We start from the raw sequence: 22,513 nt of genomic DNA on the forward strand, positions 1-22,513 counted from the left end.
ACACAGCTGAAATACCTTATTAGCACCTTTTTGATCATTTCTCTTCAAGCTCTCATAAATAGCCCTCAATACATGGAAGAAAGTGGAATTGTTTCAAAAGTGGAGCAAAGCGCGGTCATATGGATGCTGTTCTCTTTTTATATAAATCTCCTTTCTTCCTTTCCTTAAAAAGTTCTCCATTTGGATTAAAAACTGTGGCATTTGACAGGAATAGCAAGAAAGCTTGATGTAACTGAGTCTGAAAATGAGTCTGGTGTTAATAGCAAAGGCTCTGACCCTGGAGTGTGGACAATGAATAAGGAAGACCGAAGAAGAGTTGATGCTTTTGAGTTGTGGTGCTGGCAAAGAATGCTGAAAGTACCATGGACTGCTAAAAGAACTAACAGATCTGTCCTGGAGGAAGTACAGCCAGAATGCTCCTTGGAAGCAAGAATGGCCAGACTTCGTCTCACCTATTTTGGTCAGGGTGTAAGAAGGGACCATTCCCTGGAGAAGGATGTCATGCTTGGTAGGGTAGAGGGTCAACGAAAGAGGGGGAGGCCTTCAACGAGATGGACTGACACGGTGGCTGCAATGATGGGCTCAAGTATAGCAGGGATTGTGGGGCTGGCGCGGGATCGGGCAGTGTTTTGTTCTGCTGTGCATGGGGTCGCTATGAGTCGGAAACGACTCAATGGCACTTAACAACAACAACAACAACTGACCCTGGAGTTAGATAGTTTTGCATTTTTTATTTTTGGAGAAGCATTGTATTTCTCTGGGCCTTAATTTCCTATTCTGTAAACAGGAATTAAAAACTCCTGTTCCATACTGTCAGTGAGAATTCAATAGCAAATGTATATGCAAACTTTTAGGACAGTTCCTGGCCTAAAACAAGTACTCAGTCATTTTTTTTTTTTTCAGATTTTAACATTGAGCCATTTCCTTTTGGTTCCATCACTTTCATTGTGACCTAGACCTTTGAAGCTGGGCCCTAGAATTCTGTGGATAAATGCAAGCTAGGTATCTTTTTGTAGCTACCATTAAATTCCAAACCAGACATTCAAAAAACTCATGAGGAGGTTAGCAGACAGTTGCTGTTAAGGTGACTTTTCTTACAGATCCTGAATTATTTATCTGAGCTATTTTGCAGTTTATGTAGTGTTCCTTATGTACTTTGCTTTTGTTGTTGCTAAAAGTGAGTGGGGGAAAAATAGAACAAAAAACTTCATATTCTTTTTATACTGCACTCCAAAGTGTGTGTGTGTGTGTGTGTGTGTGTGTGTGTGTGTGTGTGTGATTTATTAAAGCTTAAAAACAAGATTATTGAAAATATATGGGCATTTTAATTTACTATAGTGCTTTCCTTTTTGATTAAACCTTTTGGTCATATCTCTGTTCTGTCTCTAGCGATTCACAATGACTATTCTCTTGTCACCAGTCCAAAGTACAGTATCAGTGGCATGAAAATTACTGCTGCTGCAATCATTTCAGGCTCTGTTCCAATAGAAATTGTTACCGTTCCTGATGAAGAACTTGAAAACTACGCATTAAAGTGTATTTCCTTTTTTTCTACTCCTTGTTCCTAATCCTTGACTTGGGGTGCCTTAGTGATTTTCACATTTGTATTTAGCAGCAAAACCATTCCTTCAAAGAAAGCTTTTTTGGAGAGCTCTTTATATAAAACAAGAGACTGGTGGTACAACAGTCAAGTGCTCGGCTATTAATTGAAAGGTTTCCAGTTGAAACCCAACTAGCAGCTCCATGAGAGAGACTGGTGATCTGTTTCCATAAAAATTATGTTGTTGTTAGGTGCCATTGAGTTAGCTCCAACTCATAGCAACCCTGTGTACAACAGAATGAAACACTGCCTGGTCCTGTCAGACAGTGTTTCAGGGCTATTCATATAGTTTTCCAGTAATATATTAGACACTGTTGCACTGCTATTCATAAGGTTTTCACTGACCAATTCTTTGAGAAGTAGATGACCCCTTCCTTCTGAGTCTGTATTAGTCTGGAAGCTCCGCTGAAACCTGTCCACCCGGCAAGACCCTGCAAGTATTTGAAATACTGGTGGCATAGCTTCCAGCCTCACAACAATATGCATGCCATCACAGTATGACAAACTGACAGATGAGTGATGGATAAAAATTATAGCCTAGGAGGAAAACCCTATGGGGCAGTTCTCCTCTGTTACATGGGGTTCCTCTGTGTCCGAGTTGACTCAAGAACATCTAACAGCAACAACAAGTATATAGAACAGACTAATCTGGACACTCTGATATTTGGGGTAGGGGTTTCAGAGAGGAGTAGGTCTTATTCCAGAAGGGAGTACATCTGTACAGAACTTAAAGTGGAAACCTCTGAAATCTCATTCTGTTTTTTTTTTTGTTGTTGTTGTCTGATTCCTTACTCATACAGCAGCACATTTCTTCACCATTATACCTACAAAGACTACGTTAACTAGTGCTCCTTACTGGCTAGCAGTGTGTTGTTGTTCTTGTTGTTATGTGCCGTCGAGTCAGCCCTGACTCATAGCGACCCCTCCTTGGGTTTCCGAGGCAGTATTACTACGGAAGTAGGATTGCCCAACCTTCCTTCCGAGGAGTGGCTGGTGGGTTTGAACCGCCAGCCTTCTGGTTAGCAGTCAAGTGCCTTAGCCACTATGCTACCAGAGCTCCTAGCAGTGTACTCAGTGGTAAAAAAGCTTTTCATTCTCAATCTTTGTCCAAAACTTTCCTCCCAGCTAGGAGACTTTATTACACTAAAATAATTGAGTCTTAACAGAAAAGTAACAGAATTGTAAAGCAAACAGAGAGATGATGCAGGCTTTCAGGTATGGGATGCTTTTTGCTCTCTCGGACCAAGTTTCTTTCTTTTTTTTTTTTAATTGTGATTTGGGTGAAAGTTTACAGAGCAAATTGATTTTTCCATTTAACAATCTGTATGCATTCTGTTTGTGACATTCACTGCAATTTCCACACTCTAATGGCATTCTCCCCCACTTCCTCCCTACCGCCCACCCATTCCCTTCATCTTTCCTTCCCAACCCCTCCCGCTTTCCTGGGAAAATGGAGTTGAACACAGTTTCTTAAGAATGAGTCTTGAGTTCTCCTGTTGTGTGACCAACAGGAGGACTCACAAATGGCAGTGGAAGATACATCTCTGCTGCTCCAGGCGCTGAAGCCAAGTACCGAAGTGCCAGCAGCGCCTCCAGCCTCTTCAGCCCCAGCAGCACCCTTTTTTCTTCCTCCCGTTTACGATATGGAATGTCTGATGTCATGCCCTCAGGCAGGAGCAGACTTTTGGAAGATTTTCGAAATAACCGGTACCCCAATTTACAACTGCGGGAAATTGCTGGGCATATAATGGAATTTTCCCAAGACCAGCATGGGTCCAGGTGAGGACTTGGCTTTGGCATTTTAAGGTAACTGAAATATTAATGCTTTAATTCCATGCCTTAGGTATACATTAAAATAAATTATCATAAAATTATTTGAACAAAGTATGCCTCTTAGTGTCCTTCCCATCATTTATTTCAGAGGGACGTGCATACATTTACGCAGGTGGTTGAAAGGTCTTTAGTAGTGTGGATCTCATGCTTAAAGCTAAACTTCTGCCTTTTTGAAAAAGAAGCTTGGTACACCTAATTCATGAAAATATCACAAAATGTCTACAATTTAAGATACACAAACATCAACACAAAGATAAGCACACACTTGCTAATTTAAGCATTATAAAGAATCTTGAACTCAATCAAGCGTTATTTAAATATAAACTTGGATCTTTCATGCCAAGAAATAATACAACTTCATTACTTTTCTTTGTTGTTCCATTCTATAGACATGAGAGTCTCTGTAAATGATGAAAAAGAAGTGCTATTACAAAAGACAGAATTTGTCTTGGGTTACCCTTCCTTGTTTGGCTGCTCTTATGTGCTTCCAAGAAAGAGACTCTGGTCCTGGGAAAAAATGCCTAATTAGGATGACACCATCCGTCTTTCTTTCAGTTTCCCTTTCTGCTTCATTCCCTCTGCTTATGTCCAGTGAAACAGCTTTTAAAGAACCTACCTCTTGGTAGGTTGATGGGACAAGGAGTTCTCATATTTGGATTGTACAGGACCAGTTCAGAGATGATATGATTTTCCTCAACTATGTAGTCACCTCAACTAACAAAAGGCAAACTGAGTAACTGCCACTTCAGAACACCTTGCAGATAGAAATAAAGGGTTTTATATCACATGATTTGTGAATATTGCTTCACATGAATGAGTTGAAGAATATATGTGGGATAGTTTTCAAAGGAAAGGACAGAGTTCTCCCTGTGTTAGTCCCATCCTCATCCCCTGATTTCCCTTCTTGGTCCATTTTGATCTTTCCCTTCACCCAACTAATAAAATACAGTTTTATACATATGCCCTATGGTAATGAAATACGCTAATTCAAAAAAATTTTTTTAAAGCCCAGTTACATTCAGGAGTACATCACATTATAAAACCTTTTCTTCCTTTTCGGAAAGTATTCCTTTTAAGAGAGCGCAAGTGGATGATTTGAACAACACTAATTTTCTGTATATATGTAAAAATACACACACAGAATTTTTAGGACTGATGTATAAATTGAGTTACGCTTATTTATTTGCAAATTCTCCTTAAATACTATGATTGTTCTTTTTACTTTGCACTTCCAGATTCATTCAGCTGAAACTAGAACGTGCTACGCCAGCTGAGCGCCAGCTTGTCTTCAATGAAATCCTCCAGGCTGCTTATCAGCTAATGGTGGATGTGTTTGGGAATTATGTCATTCAGAAGTTCTTTGAAGTAAGCCTTTATTCTTTTCCGTCCTTTGACTTTAGAGAGCCTTCAGAGCATTTTGATTTCTTTAAAAGTGTTTTTAGAATAGCAATCTCATTTCCCCTTCTCAAAATGAATTGTGTGTGGTCTTTTTGAAGAGCTGTTTAATGTTTCTCTAACTCATTAGTAGCAGCCTGACTATTCTGTATGGTTTAAATACCCAAGCAGATGATGCTGGTCAGCTTCTGAAATGTGCTTGGAAAACCGTTGTCTCCATTTAGGACCCAACATTATTCATCATAGTAATTTTACTAACCATGTCATTTTTGATGGAAATGATTATTTTAAGATAATTTCACCAAGATCACAAAACGTGTTCTGAAAAATGAAATTTTATTTTGTTGTTAAGTTTCCTGGAGAATTTTCTTTAAGCACCAACTCCAATGTTTTCCATCCTAAACTAGAGTTAGGAAGATGATTAAATGTTTCTGGTCAGGCGGTCGTTTGTCCTTTCTTGTTTTCTTATTTCATCTCTGTTTGAATACTGTCTACTCTTACCATCGCCTTTATAAAGTAGTAATAACATTGTTGGATTAATGTCTGTTTCTCTGCTAATGTAAAAGTTCAGAAAAGCAGAGATTTTTTTAAATTTACCATTGTAATATGTTTTTTTGTTTTGTTTTGGTTTTTTATTTTGATCTTGGTGCCCATGAGTGTTAGCAACTCCAAAGTATAAGTCCAGAATGACATGAAACCCAGAGATAATGAATGTGGTACAAGGAAAAAGTGCTGCATGGTATCTGCCACAAAACAAAAGTAATTTCCAAATTTCTTACATCTTACTTTCTTTGATTTATATGGAGATAAAAATTTAGAAAAATCCTTTTTTTAGGTTATACAGCCTTTGTCTTTCCACATTTTCTCATGAAGACTTAAGTACTTTGACCATTCTCCAGCTGTGGACTAAGAAACCAACTTAAACAAGATTTTTTATTTTAGAATGTTGTTTCAGTGTCATTTTTCACAAATACAAAAATACAGAGCCTCAGGAGCCTGCTGCCCCTTGAGTAGTGTTGTGAACAGTGCATTATAACCATGCGATGTGGGGCAAGCCAGAGAGCTTCCCTGCATTTTAGTTGTATGGGGAAGAAAAAAAGTGGTTGGACAAGCTGGTATTAATGTCTCCTCCAGTGTCCTGACTGTGCTAGTCAAACTAAACTATAAAGCCCAGGATGGACAGCCATTCTATTTCGAGTTTTAACATTGTGTAGACTTCTTTCTTGATTCTGCTGACTTTTTTCTTCCCCACTCTGTTGCTTTGTATAAATAGGCAATATCAATCCTTGAAATTATGGGAAACACTTATTCAAAGCACAGTGTCCTTATATGCTTTGGTTTAAGCTTATTGTAGATGAAAGAAGAGTCTTTTGACCTGTGGACCTCCGATGCACGAAGTGCTGTGGATTTACTTCCAGAAGTCCTTGCATGTTTCCTAGACATTGTCTAAAGACCTAATAAGCAGTGTGTCCCACACATACTAACTTTTAAGAATAAATATATATTCTCTCATGATTAATGGAGTATAGATTCATTTAATAGCATTAATGAATCATTGGAGAGCTTTGGGGAGCTACATACTTGCTTAGTTAGCAAATAGTAGTGAACCTACTACTCTTGTATATCTGAGAAATTTTTAACATTCAAAAGGTTTCTTAATAATCATGGGTTGAGAACTACTGGTTCAAAAAGCAGAGGCTCTTTAAACACAAGGTTTATAGGTAATCATAGGTGACAGGGCTAAAAGACTGATGTGAAATAATGAATACTTTCTCTGGTATCTTTCCTTCTGCTTAAGTAATGGTGTTCACCCACATTATGTCTAGTTTGGCAGCCTTGAACAGAAGCTGGCTTTGGCAGAACGGATTCGAGGCCATGTCCTATCATTGGCACTGCAGATGTATGGCTGCCGTGTTATCCAGAAAGCTCTTGAATTTATTCCCGCAGACCAGCAGGTAATTGTAAGTTTCCCCTTTAACTTTTCTCTTGGTGTTTGATGTTTCTCCATGGTACATGTAGTGAACCATGTAAATCTGTTGGTCTTGAGTTTTCTTTTACAGTTTTTCTTTAGTGATTGTGGCTGCTTCATTGTGCATGGCAGGCATGAACTGTGCAATTAATTATGTGAATTAAGAGTAGATGAAGTGTCCTGTGTTAAAACCAACTGTTTTTATAATCTACTCTTTGACCAGAAGTTAGCTATGAGTAGGTAAAATTTTACAGGTAGGTTTTTTAGTTTGCCAAGAATTAAAGCTGGTCAGATGTTAGTAAGTTGTCATTTTCTTAAACCTATGCCAAGCATTCCAACAAACTTTTATCCAAGCCACTTGTCATTTTTCTTCACTCCTCCTTATTCATTCATGCCACCGATGTGTGTCATGCAGTTCTTGGCTTGGCATACTGACCTGATACCTGATACCCAGACATGGACTCACAGAGATGACAGAGACTCCAGTCTCTGCGCACAAATTGTGCAGTTCAGTAGAGGTGGCAGCCAGAGATGGTGTTGAGCACACAGTGTACTGGGGAAGCACACAGAAGTTGCTCCTAACCTTGCCCGGAATCTTTAAGGGAAGCCTTTGCAAAAGAAGTCAAGGCTAAAGAGGAGTTAGGCAGGAGAAAAAGGAACAGAAATCTGAGCTGTCAGGTGTTGTCAGTCAAGAGCTGACATAGAAAAGACTTAGGACTTCAGGACTAGTCACAGAGTAGATCCAGCCAGCCCCCCATGCAGACTACAAGGCCAAGGAAGCAAAGCACATACCCACAGGCAGAATATGCTACAGCTCTGTTTGTGCCAGGCATTGAGGTGCTTCTGGTCTGAATCCTCAGGCTTTGGGCTCTGAGCTCACCCAGCCCTTCTGATTCAAAGAGGTGCCCATTCCATTGTCTGGCAATGATGACCCACTTGCCCTTACTGAGAACAAAGTTTGATCATGAGAATCTTTGTTACGGACTCAAGTTCTGAGCCAGATAAGGAACTTGCCTGCAGTTCACACAGACATACTGCATTGGTATTGATGATGGCAGTTGAAGGTTGGTTAAGTCCAAAGTTCATGAACTTGTGAGATTCATAGATATGAGTGTCTAGTGGAGGTAGAAGGAATGCTGAAGATGTGCAGCAGTTTGGAGTTCCACCATTCAGTGCTCATTATTGAAGATAGAACTGTGATAAGGTAGTGTGTACAAGTAATTCTTACCAGGTGAATAAGCTGTTATTAGTTTTCATCTGATATTCAGGTAATTATCAGTTTTAATTTTCCCTGGGTAGTTGAATCTTTTCTGTCCAGTTTACTTGTTTCTTTTGAACATGGGAATTTCTTACCTTTCTTGACTTTAATATCCACTTGCTGAAAGAAAGCAGAAGTGTAACAGCTTTCCAGGTATTTTTTTAATCTTTGTCTTCTCCATGAACATAAGTTGTTAATTTTGTTTCCCCCTTTTTTAAATATTACTGTTTTCTACTTTGTTTTTTAATTTTTTATTGTGATTTGAGTCGGGTCCGACCTGATGGCACATAACAGCAACAACAACAACAAAATTGTAATTTGGGTGAAGGTTACAGAGCAAATCAGTTTTCTGGTTAATAATTCATATACATTTTGTTTCATACCATTGATTGCAATCCCCATGATATAACATCATTCATTCCACTTCCTCCCTGTGTTTACCATTTCCATTTCATCCCTTTTCCCATTCCTTTCCTGCCTTCTGAACTTTATCCCTGGGGAGATGCTGCCTTTTGATTTCAGTTGGTCGATTGCTCTGAGGAGTGCATACCTCTCTGTAGATCTGTCTATTACTGGACTGAAAGTTGAGCCATAGGTTTGAGTTCAGTTCCAGGCTTGAAGAAGGGCCATTGTCTCAGGTTGCGCCAGTCTCTGACCAGTAAACCTGGTCTTTTTTGTTTTTTATGATTTTGAATTTTGTTCCACATTTTTCTCTTACTCCATCCAGGACCTTCTGATATATTCCCTTTTAGGATCATGGAAGCTGAGATTTGTGTGGTCCGCCAGTCCTTTGGGCTAATTGTTTCCATGCATTCTTAATTTTCTTCACTCTTCTTTGCTTGGGAAAGGGAGAGAGAGAGAGACCGTGTTTTCTGTTTTCTTACTGGATGGCCACAACCATCCAATGCAGGGAGTAATTTTTCTCTCTGTTTCCTTTTCCCTGATCTGTTCTTTTCTACTTTATGTACCTTGTCCCTATTTTTACCCCGTATTTTTGTGTATCTTTTTCTGGTCTGGTTTCTCTGTTTTATCTTGTTCTGGGGCTGAACTAGTCTTTCTGCTAAGGATAATTCTCTGTTTTCTAGATGTAAGCTTGTTATTTTAGGTGAAATGACCTCTTTTGACTTGAGAAAATATTCAGGGAAGCCAACACCCCTTCATTTTAGTTATAAGTGTTCCTCACCTTTATCTTTATAGAAACAGCATTCTCTACTTCTTATCCCTATAATTAATATTTCTAGAATAAATTATTCTCTTCTGACATTTGATTACTTACTTTAGGAAATTTTCCTGAGTCTCTTACCATTTGCTTGTTTAATGTGGACATTGTAATCTTGAATGTCTTTAATTAGATAATCTCTTAATTTCTTTGACATACTCAGTATCTCAGGGATTTAAGGCATTGCATTCATAACCATCATCATTCTAAATTGGCTTGCATTCGTCTACCATAAGTACAGAATTACCACCATGGCGATAGGAGGCAGCAGGGAAATTGGGCTGCAGGGCCCAGTCTCTCGCTTGAGTTAGTGTTGTCTAGCCTTCCTTTGTACTCTGATTGTAGATGCTTTTCATTAATAACTGAAAGAATTGTTCCTACTATTTTTGCAGACACTGTGGCCTCATGGAAAGACAGATGCTAGAATCACATACCTGGGCTAGAATTCTGATTTAGTTACTTTCTGACTTCAGTTTTAAAATAAATCATATAACCCCTCTCAATCTCAATTTCTTCATATGTACAGGAAACAGGGGAGGATGGGGGTTAATATCTGATTCACGGTTTGGTTTACTGATTATGAGCCAGACACTGGAGCCAAATTACTTGGTCTTCAATCTTGGCAGTCTAGGTCTGTGATTTTGAATAAGTAATTTATCTGTGCCACTATTTCTCTGTAACAGTGCCCAGCACATAGAATTGTTATACTAATTCAGTGAGTTAAAACATGTCAAGCATGTGGAGATATGCCTGTTGTTATTGTTGTTGTTATGTGCCATCGAGTCGGCCCTGACTCATAGTGACCCCTCCTTGGGTTTCCGAGGCAGTATCACTATGGAAGTAGGATTGCCCAACCTTCCTTCCGAGGAGTGGCTGGTGGGTTTGAACCGCCAGCCTTCTGGTTAGCAGTCAAGTGCTTTAGCCACTATGCTCCCAGAGCTCCCAGAGATAATGCCTAGCACTAGATAAATATTAACTTTTTATCATTATTTATTATGCATACCTTTCAGAGTTCTCATAATAAAAACATGAATTATATGTGAAATTCTCTAAATATACTTGATAGAGATCCCTTTCTGTTTTTAAGATGTTCCTAGTCTTTAAATCTCCTGGAGGTCATTTGCAAATTAGAGAATTGATTTTGGAGCTGGTCACTGTTAAAGGAAATTTGCTATTCTGTGAAAAAACTCAAGTCCTCATTTTTGCCACATTTTGCCACAGCTGAGTTGTCTAACTTTTCATGATCACTGGATTCCCTGTTTAGTGGTTATATGTTTGGTAAGAGAACATTGATTGCCCTGGTGTTTGCTTGCAGTGATTCTGGTGGTGCTTGCTTTCTTTTTCTCCAATAGAATGAGATGGTTCGGGAACTAGATGGCCACGTCCTGAAGTGTGTGAAAGACCAGAATGGCAATCATGTGGTTCAGAAATGCATTGAATGTGTGCAGCCCCAGTCTCTGCAGTTTATCATTGATGCATTTAAAGGCCAGGTAAGTGACTTAGAACGGAAGGGAAGCAGGTAGAATTTCCATTGTGAGCCCGGAATGGGATGGAATTTGTGATGATTAATGCACAAAACAGCAGTCCCATCAATGATGTCAAATGTGTAATCAGTCTTCCCAAGTGTCTTCCTTAGCTGCCCATGGGTCTTCTCTCCATTGAGATGTATGCTGTAGCTGAGAAGAGACACTGTTGTTGGGGTTAAGTTTTCAGGTTAAGTTAAGTCTTATATTAAAGAATAATTTTTTTTTTAGTACTGTTCATCTCACAATAGTGATATTTAAAATATTTTTAGTCACTTTAAAAATTTGAATTCACAGAACTGATCTTTTTTTTTTTTTTTAATTTTATTTTGATTTGGGTGAAAATTTACAGAGTAAATTCACTTTTCATATAGCAGTTCACATATACTTTGTCTCATGTCATTGACCAAAATTTACACTACAACAGCTCCCCTCCTACTTCCTCCCCATAGTTACCTCTTCCCATTGTCCATCCCTCCATACTCTTCTGCGCCCTGAGCTGTCTCCCTGTGCATAAGCAGCCCTTCCTTCTCCCATGATTGTTCTCTCCAGGGTGTGTGTCTACTTGAGGTAAATGTTTAACTCACTTGCCTGTACTTTGTTTGGCTGGAAACCACAGTTGTGGGTTCAATTCCAGACCTGAAGGGCAGCTAGGGGCCATAGTCTCAGTGGTTTCACCAGGTTCTATTGGACCAGCAAACCTGGTCTCCACCTTTTTTTTTTTTTTTTTTGCCTCCAAATGATTTTGAGTTTTCACAGAACTGATCTTATAAGTCATGTGTGAATGAATATACCTGTCTTTAAAATTAACAAGGTACTTCTTATTTGATGTTTCTTTTTGGTCATGTTGGTTTGACCTTTGTTGATCCTGACACCAACTTAGTGTTGATATTTTCTGATACCATGGATTTTCCAGAATTGCTTTTGAATTGGCTGCAGTCATTCCTTTCTTTCACCAAACAAACAAATACCCCAGAACAACAAAGCAGCATCCTCATATTCTCCCAAGCTGGATGGGGCAGGTCAGGGGAATAAAACCTATCTCCTTTTTGGGTTTATAAATTGGTATTAAAAAAAAAAAAGAACGAAAACAACCAGATAGATTTTCAGGTGTAGTTGTGCACTGCTACGCCTATGTCAGAATGGGAGTTTAGAGTGTGTTCAGCTATGGCAGTGGTTAAGTAGATTACAGACAGTAGCCTAAGGGTTTACTGGGCGTTCCTTGATTGGTGGGGCCACGGGAGATCTTGCATTTATTGAAAAATACATCAAAGAAAGTGGAATGAGTTAGCCACCAAATGGGAAAGAATATTTACAACATGAAACTGCCAAAGGAATGATAACCAGAATATGTTTTTTTTTAAAAAAAAAAAACTAACCTCCTATAATAAAAAAGCACAATACATACTAATGCAGAAATGCACCAGAAACAGAGATATTGCACAGAAGCAGCACAAAATGCCAGTAGACCATATGAAGAGGTTTTTGATACCATTAATAATCAGAAAAAATACAAAATCAAGCCATAAATGAAAGACCATTTTCCATCTATTGATTGCTAAGTGCTGGGAAGAATGTGGAACTGTGTACACTGCTGGTGGGAATATATAGTGACAAAACTGTTTCGAGAACCAGTGTAGTATCTTTCAAAGTTTAGCAATTACATTTCTTGTGATTTAGCAGTGTATAGCTAGAGAAGTGTTTGCATATGTACATCATGGGACATACATAAGTATGCTTACATGCTGTTGGTCCTATAATAGGAAAACATTAACAGACTAGATGTCTACCAACAGAGGATTGGATTAAAATAATCTCATAGACTTATCAGAATAAACTACAAATACCAAAAACTAAACTCACTGCTGTCGAGTCTATTCAACTCACAGCCATCCCTCCTGGGGTTTCCAAGGCAGTATCTCTACAGAAGTAGATTGCCCAATCTTCCTTACAAGGAGTGGCTGGTGAGTTTGAACCGCCAGCCTTCTGGTTAGCAGTCAAATGCCGTAGGCACTACGTCACCAGAGTTCCCAAGAATGAACTACAGAAACCCATAATATTTTAAGTGAATATTGGAAACATTTTGAGTGAAATAAAATAAGTTGGCTTTATACTGTGCATAGCATTTTTATAAAGCTATATAGTCCAATAGAGTCATACAATCAATATACTGTACAGTCATATATTTAAAAGTATAAAGATTATCTTTACATACATATACATAAGCACATAAATGCGCACACACATACTTTTTTTTTCTTCCTTACTGCTGAAAAACCAAAAACCAAAAACTTAATGCCATTGAGTTGGATCTGACTCATAGCGACCCATCCTTGGGTTTCCAAGGCAGTAGCACTATGGAAATAGATTGCCCAATCTTCCTTCCGAGGAGTGGCTGGTGAGTTTGAACCTCCATCCTTCTCGTTAGCAGTCAGATGCCTTAGGCATTACGCCACCTCAAATTCAGGACATTGTGATGTGGTTATGTGGAAGCCTTTAGGATTTGTTCCCAGCTCTTCCATTTCCTATTTTTAATCCTATTTTTTGGAAGAGCTGTCAGTTGACACTGTAAACTCTTAACTGTATTTTTGGTGATCTTCCTTAGTTCTATGTTCTTCTCTAGGCTTCCTGGGAAAGTCTTTTCAGATCTGAATTTATACACATCTGTGAATTCCCAGAAGAGTTAAGAATGGGTTTATACACATGCACACCCTGCTACCATATTATTTGTAGAGAGAACTTAAATGCCATAATTCAAATTTTAGCTTTTGAGTCAGATTAGGAAATAAAGTCCTGGCTCTGGTACTTACTATCTGTATGACTGTAGGCACATGACTGAAATCTCGAGGAGTTTCACTTTTCTCATTTAAATGCTAATAATAATCATGACTTTCCCTCAGGATTGTTGGGCAAATCTATGGGATATTGGACATAAACATTTAACACAGAAGCATTGAAATGGCAGCTACATTTTTGGCTTGCTTTCTTCTGTTTGTCTGCCCTAGGTATTTGCTTTGTCTACACATCCCTATGGCTGCCGAGTGATTCAGAGGATCCTGGAGCACTGTCTCCCTGACCAGACGCTCCCTATTTTAGAGGAGCTTCACCAGCATACGGAACAACTTGTACAGGTAGTGAGAGTTGCCAGGAGAGTAACTGTAAACACTCATGGTCTTGTGCGGGCCCAGCGCTTGTGTGTTTTGTTAGCACAGCAATCCATTTCCAGAAGTGGTCAATGTTAATGTGCTTAAAGTGCCCATTGAATCTTTTGGTCAAAGTTTTCCCCTACAGCAGCTTGGTTTGTGTTTTATGAGTACGGGTAATGATTAGAGACTAGGCCTCAATAATTAGACTCAGGTTCCAGGCCTCTGTCACAGACTTTCTGTGTCTTAAGCAGGCTGTTTAATTTCCCTCTGTCTCAACTTCAGCATGATCAAATTAACTACACCCGTTCCTCACTTACTGACATGGTTAGCCTCAGAAGACTAGGTTGTTATGCAAAAATTGACATTATGTGAAAATGGAGGATGATACCAGGTTACAAAATGGAGGGTGACTACATCATTATTATAACTGCCATTATCTTATTACATAACTGCCAAATTACATCATGATATAGCTTTCAAATTACATCTTTACATAACTGCAAAACCACTAAGAATCATGGCCCAGCCAAGTTGACACATAACCTTCACCATCACTGCCCCCAGCATTACTCTTGCCTCACATCTCGGCATTTATTATTGCCGGACATAATGCTGTGGTTAATGCACAAAATAGTTGTTGTTGGTATGTGCCGTCGAGTCAGACCTGACTCATAGCGACCCCTCCCTGGGTTTCTGAGGCAGTATCATTACGGAAGTAGATTGCCCCATCTTCCTTCTGAGGAGTGGCTGGTGGGTTTGAAACACCAGCCTCTGGCTAGCAGTCAAGTGCCTTAGGCACTGTGTTAACCAGAGCTGTAGCACAAAATAGTAGATTTTTTTATTATTGTCATAAATGTGAAATGTTGGGTAAGAACATAGTCAATAAGGTGTAGGTGTAAATGGATTAGCTGATCTTTCCAGCTTTGATACTTTCTCTGCTTCTACCACTCAAAATTTCTCCCACACTATACTTTTGAGCATTTTCTACATATTATATATTGTAATTAAATATTTTTGTTGTTGTTCTTTTTTGTAAATTTTACTTTTGATTTGTTTTGATGGGAGGTGTAACATTATACAAATGTATTAAAATATTCACTTGAAAAATTTGAAAGTGCATAAAGTAGAAACAGATTGCCCACAAATCAAATCTGCCATCTAGACGTAAAAGCATTTGATATTGGCATTTTTTTCTTAAAGTAAAATTTTTTAGACCTAACAAACATTTTTGCCTCATTTCTTAGTATCTTTCACTTTAAATAAGTGAAAGATCCATTGTGTGTTTCTGATATTATTTAGTTAGCCATGTCTGTTTTATTGGACAGATAGGTTGTTCTTAGTTTTTCTCTGTTGTAAATAGGTAGAGTGAACCATTTATATACATTTCTGTGTGAGAGAAAAATACCTCTTTATTTTTCTCTCTCTTTTAATGAGTAGCACCTAGTTTTTTATATATAATACTTAATGAAATGCTCAACTAGGACTTCTGAGCTTAACTATACATGGAAAAATATTCCCCTGCCTAATAATGATGTGTTCCTATTTTATAATGATGGGGAAAAATTGTTCCTACCTATTCACTTTTTTAAAATTTATGTGTTCATTAGAATTCAGATAAACCATCATAGTGCCACAAGGTGGATAGGTGTTGGATTAAAAGTAATGAGGACTTAGGTAACCTACTGAAGTGGTTTTACATAAATTTTATTAACATCGTTACTTTTATTAATATCAAACAGGATCAATATGGAAATTATGTAATTCAACATGTATTGGAGCATGGTCGTCCTGAAGATAAAAGCAAAATTGTAGCAGAAATCCGAGGCAATGTACTTGTGTTGAGTCAGCACAAGTTTGCAAGGTATGCGCTTTGAATTACACAGACTGTTTTCCAGTAGAGAGGATTAAATAGTGTTTCAGGCATAGGGAGAAGGAATGATGTTTCGTTTTTCAAAGTTTATATAGCTTAAAACATCAGTTACTACAAAGCTTAAAATAATAGAATTCCATTAGTAGGTTTCTCACTTCCCTGGAGTTAGCCACTTTGAAATCTGGGGAATAAGTTCCCCTTGGTAAGTTTTGCGATTTAGTAAATTTGGGTATTTCATTAACTTACGTGTTTTGATGAATTGTTCTTTGCTCGGTTTTCTTTTTGGTGCCTGATTAAGAGACACTACCATGCCTACGTACAGGGCTCAGCAGTCTTAGAATCTCTTGTGCCGGGACAAGAATGGAATGCACTAGTTATTCCCAGGTTGTGAAAGGTGGTGTAGGTAACTTAGAAGTAGCAGAAGGTAGAGAAGAAACTGATAGCATTGTGCACATGGCTGTACCATGGTGCTGATGGTCTTCTAAACAGATAGTGGATGTCCTACTGCCCACATAACATAGTACTTTCTAATTTTGGCATATTCCTTTATTTGGTTTTTAGGATAAATTGCAAAGCAAATATGACTTATACACACTTGATGTTTTCAAATTGTTGGTATTTAATTTGTGAAATCTTTATAACATTCCAGCATGGTAAATGAAGAAAAGAAATAAAAGCACCTATATACCCAATGGGGAACTCTGGTGGTGTGGTGCCTAAGGCATTTGACTGCTAACCAGAAGGCTGCTGGTTCAAACCCACCAGCTGCTCCTCGGAAGGAAGGTTGGGCATTCTACTTCTGTAGTGATACTGCCTCGGAAACCCATAGAAGGGTCGCTATGAGTCAGATCCGACTCAACAGCAGTGCGTTGTGTTGTTGTTATGTTGATATACCCAGTGCCTCACTAGCAAATTTTATCAGGGTCCTCTCTTAAGACCTAGTATTGCTTCTTTTGGACAGTTGCCAGGACCAGGGAAGCAGAAGTCAGAATCTTTTGGGTCTCTTCTTTGGTTCACTTTCCTGTTTACTCCCTTGTCCAGTTGTATTTAGTTTTTCTCCCTTAATTACAGTGTAAGAATTAACCAGTATTACAATAGATTTGTTGTTCTTGTAATGAGTAGCTCCTTGAGACCAATGTTCTTAGAGATAACAAACATAAATTGTAGAGGGTGTGTGTGTGTGTGTGTGTGTGTGTTTATACATGTACACATAAAAAAACTACGCAAAGGCACTAGAGAGTGACCAAAAGGCAAATAGATAATTTGGGAGGGGACTTGATATTTGTAAGAAGGGAACTAACTCCAAAATATCCCATTTTTACTGGCTTTTATTCTGAGAGTAGACCCCAGTCTGCTTCACACTGGGATGGAAAACTCAGTGTAACTGGCTTATAGAAGCAGGACACAGAGTTTAGAACCACCACAACAGTGGGAAAGTGAGAGGGAGAAATTCTGGCAAGGAAAAGAGCCAGGAGGAGAAGGCCCAAATACAAATTTTAAATATCTGGCTGACCCCATGTCAGAGGCAGCCTAAGGCTGAAAGAATTGAGCTGAGATTTGAGCTGCTGCCTACCGCACGAGAGATGTTTGCGGTTTGAGTTCAGCTGGGTTAACAGCACTAAAAATGGGGGAATAATTAGTGCTTTTTGGAAGAACATAACAGAACTCTTGAGTGTCTACAATGTATCATTCACAATGTTTAGGTAACAGAAAAATGTGACCTATGCACAAGAAAAAGGAAAATCAAGGAAGCCCAGTTCCAAGATGACCCAGATATTGGAATTAGCAGAGTATTATAAAACAACTATTTTAATTACACTCAAGAATGTAAAGGAAAATATGCTTGTAATGAAGGAAAAGGTAGGAAATGTCTCTAGAGAATTAGAAACTGTAGCATTCACAAAATGTAAATCCTAGAGTTGAAAAATATAAGATGGGGAGTAAAATTCACTGTGTGGGCTTAATAGCAGATAAAGATAAGAGTAAGTGCCAAAATTTGGATAGAATTAAACCAATGTAGTAGATTAGTGGCTTTCAGATATTTTTGATTGTGACTAAGAGTATATAACCATTGACTTTGCATGCAGAGGCAGGCGCACACATACATACTGAAACAGTATTGCCTACAGTTTACTTAGATGTTTACTGTTTTCTGTTTCATTTAAAAAAAAAAAAGAAATGAAAAAAACCTCACAAATCATTAGGTTGATTTCACTACCCATAGATAAATGGATTACTCTACTCACTGCTGTTAAATCGAATCTGACTCATAGCAACCCCTCCTTGGGTTTTTGAGGCAGTATCACTATGGAAGTAGATTGCCCAGTCTTCCTTTTAAGGAATGGCTGGTGGATTTGAACCTCCAGCCTTCTGGTTGCCTTAGGCACTATACCACTAGAGCTCCCAATAAATGGATTGGGAGCTGCCATTTCAAAAACATTAGAATGAATTCTAAAGACTGAAACTGTACCAGTTGTGTGTTAAGCTGGAACCCTTGGGCCTCCTGGGATTAATTAGGGGGGTGGTAGCTGATCTTCCTGCTTATTTTCTTAAAATTCAGGTTGGTTCTGAGTATTGAGATCTTCACCCATAAAAATGAGTGTACTGTCCCCAACATGGTTTAGCAGACAGTCCTGTTTCTAATTCTGACCACTTGCAAGTGTTTGATTAACTGTAGATGAAGGTACAACACAGCCAAACAGTCCTGAAAAGTGAGGAATTCTTTGCCCAGAAATTTGAAGATAATGACTGGCTTCATGCTGTCTGGACTGATTTCGTAGTATCTTAACTCCTTGTTCTCCTAAGCGAGAAACCAGTGGCTCCTAGGAGATTAGCATAGTACTTTGAATGGAAAGTGGGAAAAAACTTTTCTCACATCATCATATGTGGAAGTGTTGTGTAATGCTGATAGACGTGTAGGGGTCTTTGTATTCTTTGACCCTTAAGAGGCAACATGAAGTAACTGAACGAATGCTATGGGTGTGCCTTTGGATATTCCTTCATTCGGTAAGTCTGTTGAGTCTTATTAAATGCTAAGTCCTGTGCTTGGCACTAAGGATAAAGACATAAGCAGTATTTGTCCCTGGGCTCAGTAAGCTCACAGAGGTGAGGAAGGAATCAGTAGATTTTGGTAGGCTTAAAATTACCATTCACCAGTTCTTCTATGAACCTGTCCTATAAAAGTTGTGTAAGTTCCTTAATTTACCTTGGCTCCTTTCCCTTACCTGTTTAAATTATGGAGTTGGATCAGGTATACCCCAAGACCTGGTCTAAGCTATGATTGAAATTGAAAGCCACAGATACAAAGGTGGAGAGTCTCATGGAGCCAAAGAGTTGATGAATTAGACCCCTAAAACTGTTAGTTCTTTCTCATTGCGGATACTGTCATTAGAGCAGAAGCTGGACAAGCCACACAGCCTAACAGAAGTCCCTCTCCTAAGTATTGCCTTCTGATTTGTCTCATTTTAGCAATGTTGTGGAGAAGTGCGTCACTCATGCCTCACGTACAGAGCGTGCTATGCTCATCGATGAGGTGTGCACCATGAACGACAGTCCCCACAGTGCCTTATACACCATGATGAAGGATCAGTACGCCAACTACGTGGTCCAGAAGATGATTGATGTAGCAGAGCCAGCCCAGCGAAAGATCGTCATGCATAAGGTAGGTCATGGTGGGCTGGGTCTCAGAGAGAAAGGTGCAAGGCCTTGGATTCTAAATGTTTGTAAAACACAAAGGAGCAGCCATCTTGTTTCTCTTTGAGATTTTTGTTACTGGTCTACCTCTCATGCTGTGTCCTGTTTTTCTTTTACCAAGCACGATCCTTGTTCCCTTCTCTATCAATAATCTGGGGTAGAAAAGAATCTCAAGCTCAGCCCTTGTTAGGTGTTTTATTGGTGTTCAGACCTATTTCTTCCCATGTGATCCTATGCTGTGGGACACCAGCTTCTCAGTCCAATAAATCAACCTGCTTGTTTCCTTTTTTCTCTCCTTTCTCTTATTCATGAATTCTACCAACATTTACTGGGTAAGTGCATGCCTAGTACAGTGCCTGGCTGGCACATTGACCTGATGCCCAATCTGTGCCAGCCAGACACAGGCACAGAGATGACTGAGACTTCATCCTTACCCACAGATAGCACAGCCTTCTTAGGAAGAACAGTACAAAGTAGTGATGGGCCTGTGAGTGGAGCATCTAACTTCACCCAAAATCTTTGAGGGAAGGCTTTGCAGAAGTCAAGGCTAAAGAGGAGCTAGGCAGGAGAAAAAGGAACAGAAATCTGAGCTGTCAGGTGTCAGTCAGGAGCTGATCCAGAAAGCACCTGAAGAGACCGTGACTTCAGGACTAGTCACGTGCAGGCCCATCTAGCCCCACACAGACTGAGGGCCAGGGAAGCAAAGCACACCCACAGGTAGGGTTATGTTGTAGCTGTGTTTGTGCCAGGCGGCCATTGGGCTCTGAGCTCACCCAGCCCATCTCACTTGAAGAGGTGCCCATTGTTTGGCAATGATGACCCACTTGCCCTCACTGAGAACAAAGTTCAATAATGAGAATCTTTGTTATGGACTTCTGAGCCAGACAAGGCACCCACCTGCAGTTCACACAGACACACACTGCATTGGTCTTGATGATGGCAGTTGAATGCTGGGTGAGTCTAAAGTACATAAAGTTGTCCCCATTTCATTTAGACTGCAGTGAGTTAGGCAGATTGGTTGGGTCACACAGCTCAGGATTAGAACCAAGGATCGATTGTCAGCATTCGGTTTTCCCTATTGGCTCTTAGGTGGGATGTGATGTTTGATAGGGGTCTGTGACTTATGTAGGATATGTCAGTAGTTTCCAGATCTACTTGCTTTGGGGATACCATTAAACAGAAATGCTGCCCTCCTGGTGCTCATACTCCGGAGAACAGCCGTCTGTCCACCTGCTCCCTTACAAGTGTAAGTCAGGAAGGGGAAACATGTTAATAAGCCATGTCCTTCCCTGTCTGTGTGGAAGGATGGTTGAACAGATGATCGCAAGCGCGGAGTGTTACATGCTGTAACTGAAGCATGTAGAAACTCCATGAGCTCACAGAAGAGGAAAGAAAAGTGGCTCCAGAGAGGAGGCTGTCCAAGGCGTCTGGGATGCACAGGACTTGTCAAAGTCGATAAACCGGGGTGTGGGCGGGGAGAACAGGAGAGAACGTAGAGGTGAGCAGAAGCTGGAGTTGGAGAGGTTGCACGAAGAGACCAGGACTGTAGGCAGAGCCCGGAGGGCACAGTGGAGACGGTAATTTCTAGAGGTGCCAGACAGCTTGGGCTCAGACCTGTGCTGTCCCTTATTAGTCACTTGACTTGGAGAGTAACTTAACCACATTGTACCTCTGTTTTCTCATCAGTAAAATGGGGATAATACTAACACCTACTTCACAAGGGTAATTAGGGAGATTAAATGAATAGTGCCTGGCATATAATGTTAGTCTTTTGTTGTCATCATTACTAGCCCTATGGTCCAGTGTGAACTGGAGAAGGGACAGGGTCAGGTGGTGAGCTCAGGTTTTATGGTGCCCTGAAATACACTGCCACAGGTCAGGAGAGCCTAGGGTTATCCCTTGGGTGGGGCCAAGGGACATGTCCCTGTGCCTCCAGGGAAGTAGGGTGAGGTGGACAGCGTGATTTGTTAGTGAGGAAGCACTGATTGTCCTGGGAGTGGTCATGGCCATCTGCCTCCAGAGCCCTCACATCCTGCACGAGCTGAGAGCTACTTTCTCCATCTGATAGGTCACAAGAGCTTAGAGTTCAGGTATCTTGTTGAGCCCATGGAAGGTAATTGGTGGAGGGATGCACATGCTCATATGAACGGTGTTGGACCTAGGAGCCTGCCACGTCTTTTTTCTGGCCGGTATAACACAAGCTCTCCTTCCTTCCCAGATCAGACCACACATCGCGACTCTTCGCAAGTACACCTACGGCAAGCACATTCTGGCAAAGCTGGAGAAGTACTACATGAAGAATGGTGTTGACTTAGGGCCCATCTGTGGCCCCCCTAATGGTATTATCTGAGGCAGTGTCTCCTGTGCCCCCGTTCCCACTGACCTCACTGGCCCCTGGTGAATCCAACCAGCAACCAGAAATGTTCTAGTATCGAGTCTCAGGTGGGTAATGATTGTTCCAGGACGACCCCTCCAAAAACAGGAATCAGACCCACAAATGGAAAAGCCTTTGTAAATTTGTTTAATTTTACTACGCATAACATGTACTAATTATTTTTTTTAATTGACTAATTGCCCTGCTGTTTTACTGGTGTATAGGATACTTGTACATAGGTAACCAGTGTACATGGGAGGCCACATATTTTGTTCATTGTTGTATCTATATTCCTTGTGTGGAAATTTCAGGGTGGTTGATTTAACAAAAAAAGTTTAAAAAAAAAAAAAACGTTTTTAACTCATTTGCCTTACTGGCAAATTTTGCAAATAGCTCTTCCCCCCTCCTCATTTTAGTAAAAAACAAAAACAAAACAAAAAAACCTGAGAAGTTTGAATTTTAGTTAAATGACCCCAAACCGGCATTTAACACTGTTTATAATATATATATATATATATATATATATATGTATGTGTGTGTGTGTGTGTACATATATATATATATATATATATATATAAAAAATGAAAAACATTTCAGAGTTGCTAAAGCTCCAGTTTATGACATTAAGTTTAT

General features: G+C 39.7%; 1 protein-coding gene and 2 non-coding genes across 3 annotated transcripts in view; all 3 read left to right on the forward strand.

Annotated features, from left to right (window-relative positions):
- The window catches only part of PUM1 (pumilio RNA binding family member 1), a 190,022-nt gene extending 168,166 nt beyond the window's left edge, over nt 1–21,856 (forward strand). The window contains exons 15-22 of the mRNA XM_042782731.1: nt 3,112–3,379; nt 4,669–4,798; nt 6,655–6,783; nt 10,627–10,764; nt 13,803–13,928; nt 15,683–15,804; nt 19,282–19,474; nt 21,725–21,856. Coding sequence (XP_042638665.1) covers nt 3,112–3,379; nt 4,669–4,798; nt 6,655–6,783; nt 10,627–10,764; nt 13,803–13,928; nt 15,683–15,804; nt 19,282–19,474; nt 21,725–21,856 — 1,238 coding nt within the window. The remainder of the gene's footprint in view (nt 1–3,111; nt 3,380–4,668; nt 4,799–6,654; nt 6,784–10,626; nt 10,765–13,802; nt 13,929–15,682; nt 15,805–19,281; nt 19,475–21,724) is intronic.
- Nucleotides 7,715–7,799, forward strand: LOC122151402. The gene has a single exon (XR_006164134.1). It is a non-coding gene; the product is annotated as a small nucleolar RNA SNORD103/SNORD85 (small nucleolar RNA).
- LOC122151403 lies at nt 20,312–20,391 on the forward strand. Its single transcript, XR_006164135.1, has one exon. It is a non-coding gene; the product is annotated as a small nucleolar RNA SNORD103/SNORD85 (small nucleolar RNA).
- Nucleotides 21,857–22,513: the final 657 nt, after the last annotated feature.

Source organism: Orycteropus afer, unplaced genomic scaffold (assembly GCF_000298275.1).
Source record: "Orycteropus afer afer isolate SDZICR_OR568_19922 unplaced genomic scaffold, OryAfe1.0 scaffold00433, whole genome shotgun sequence".
NCBI classification, from domain to species: Eukaryota; Metazoa; Chordata; class Mammalia; order Tubulidentata; family Orycteropodidae; genus Orycteropus; species Orycteropus afer.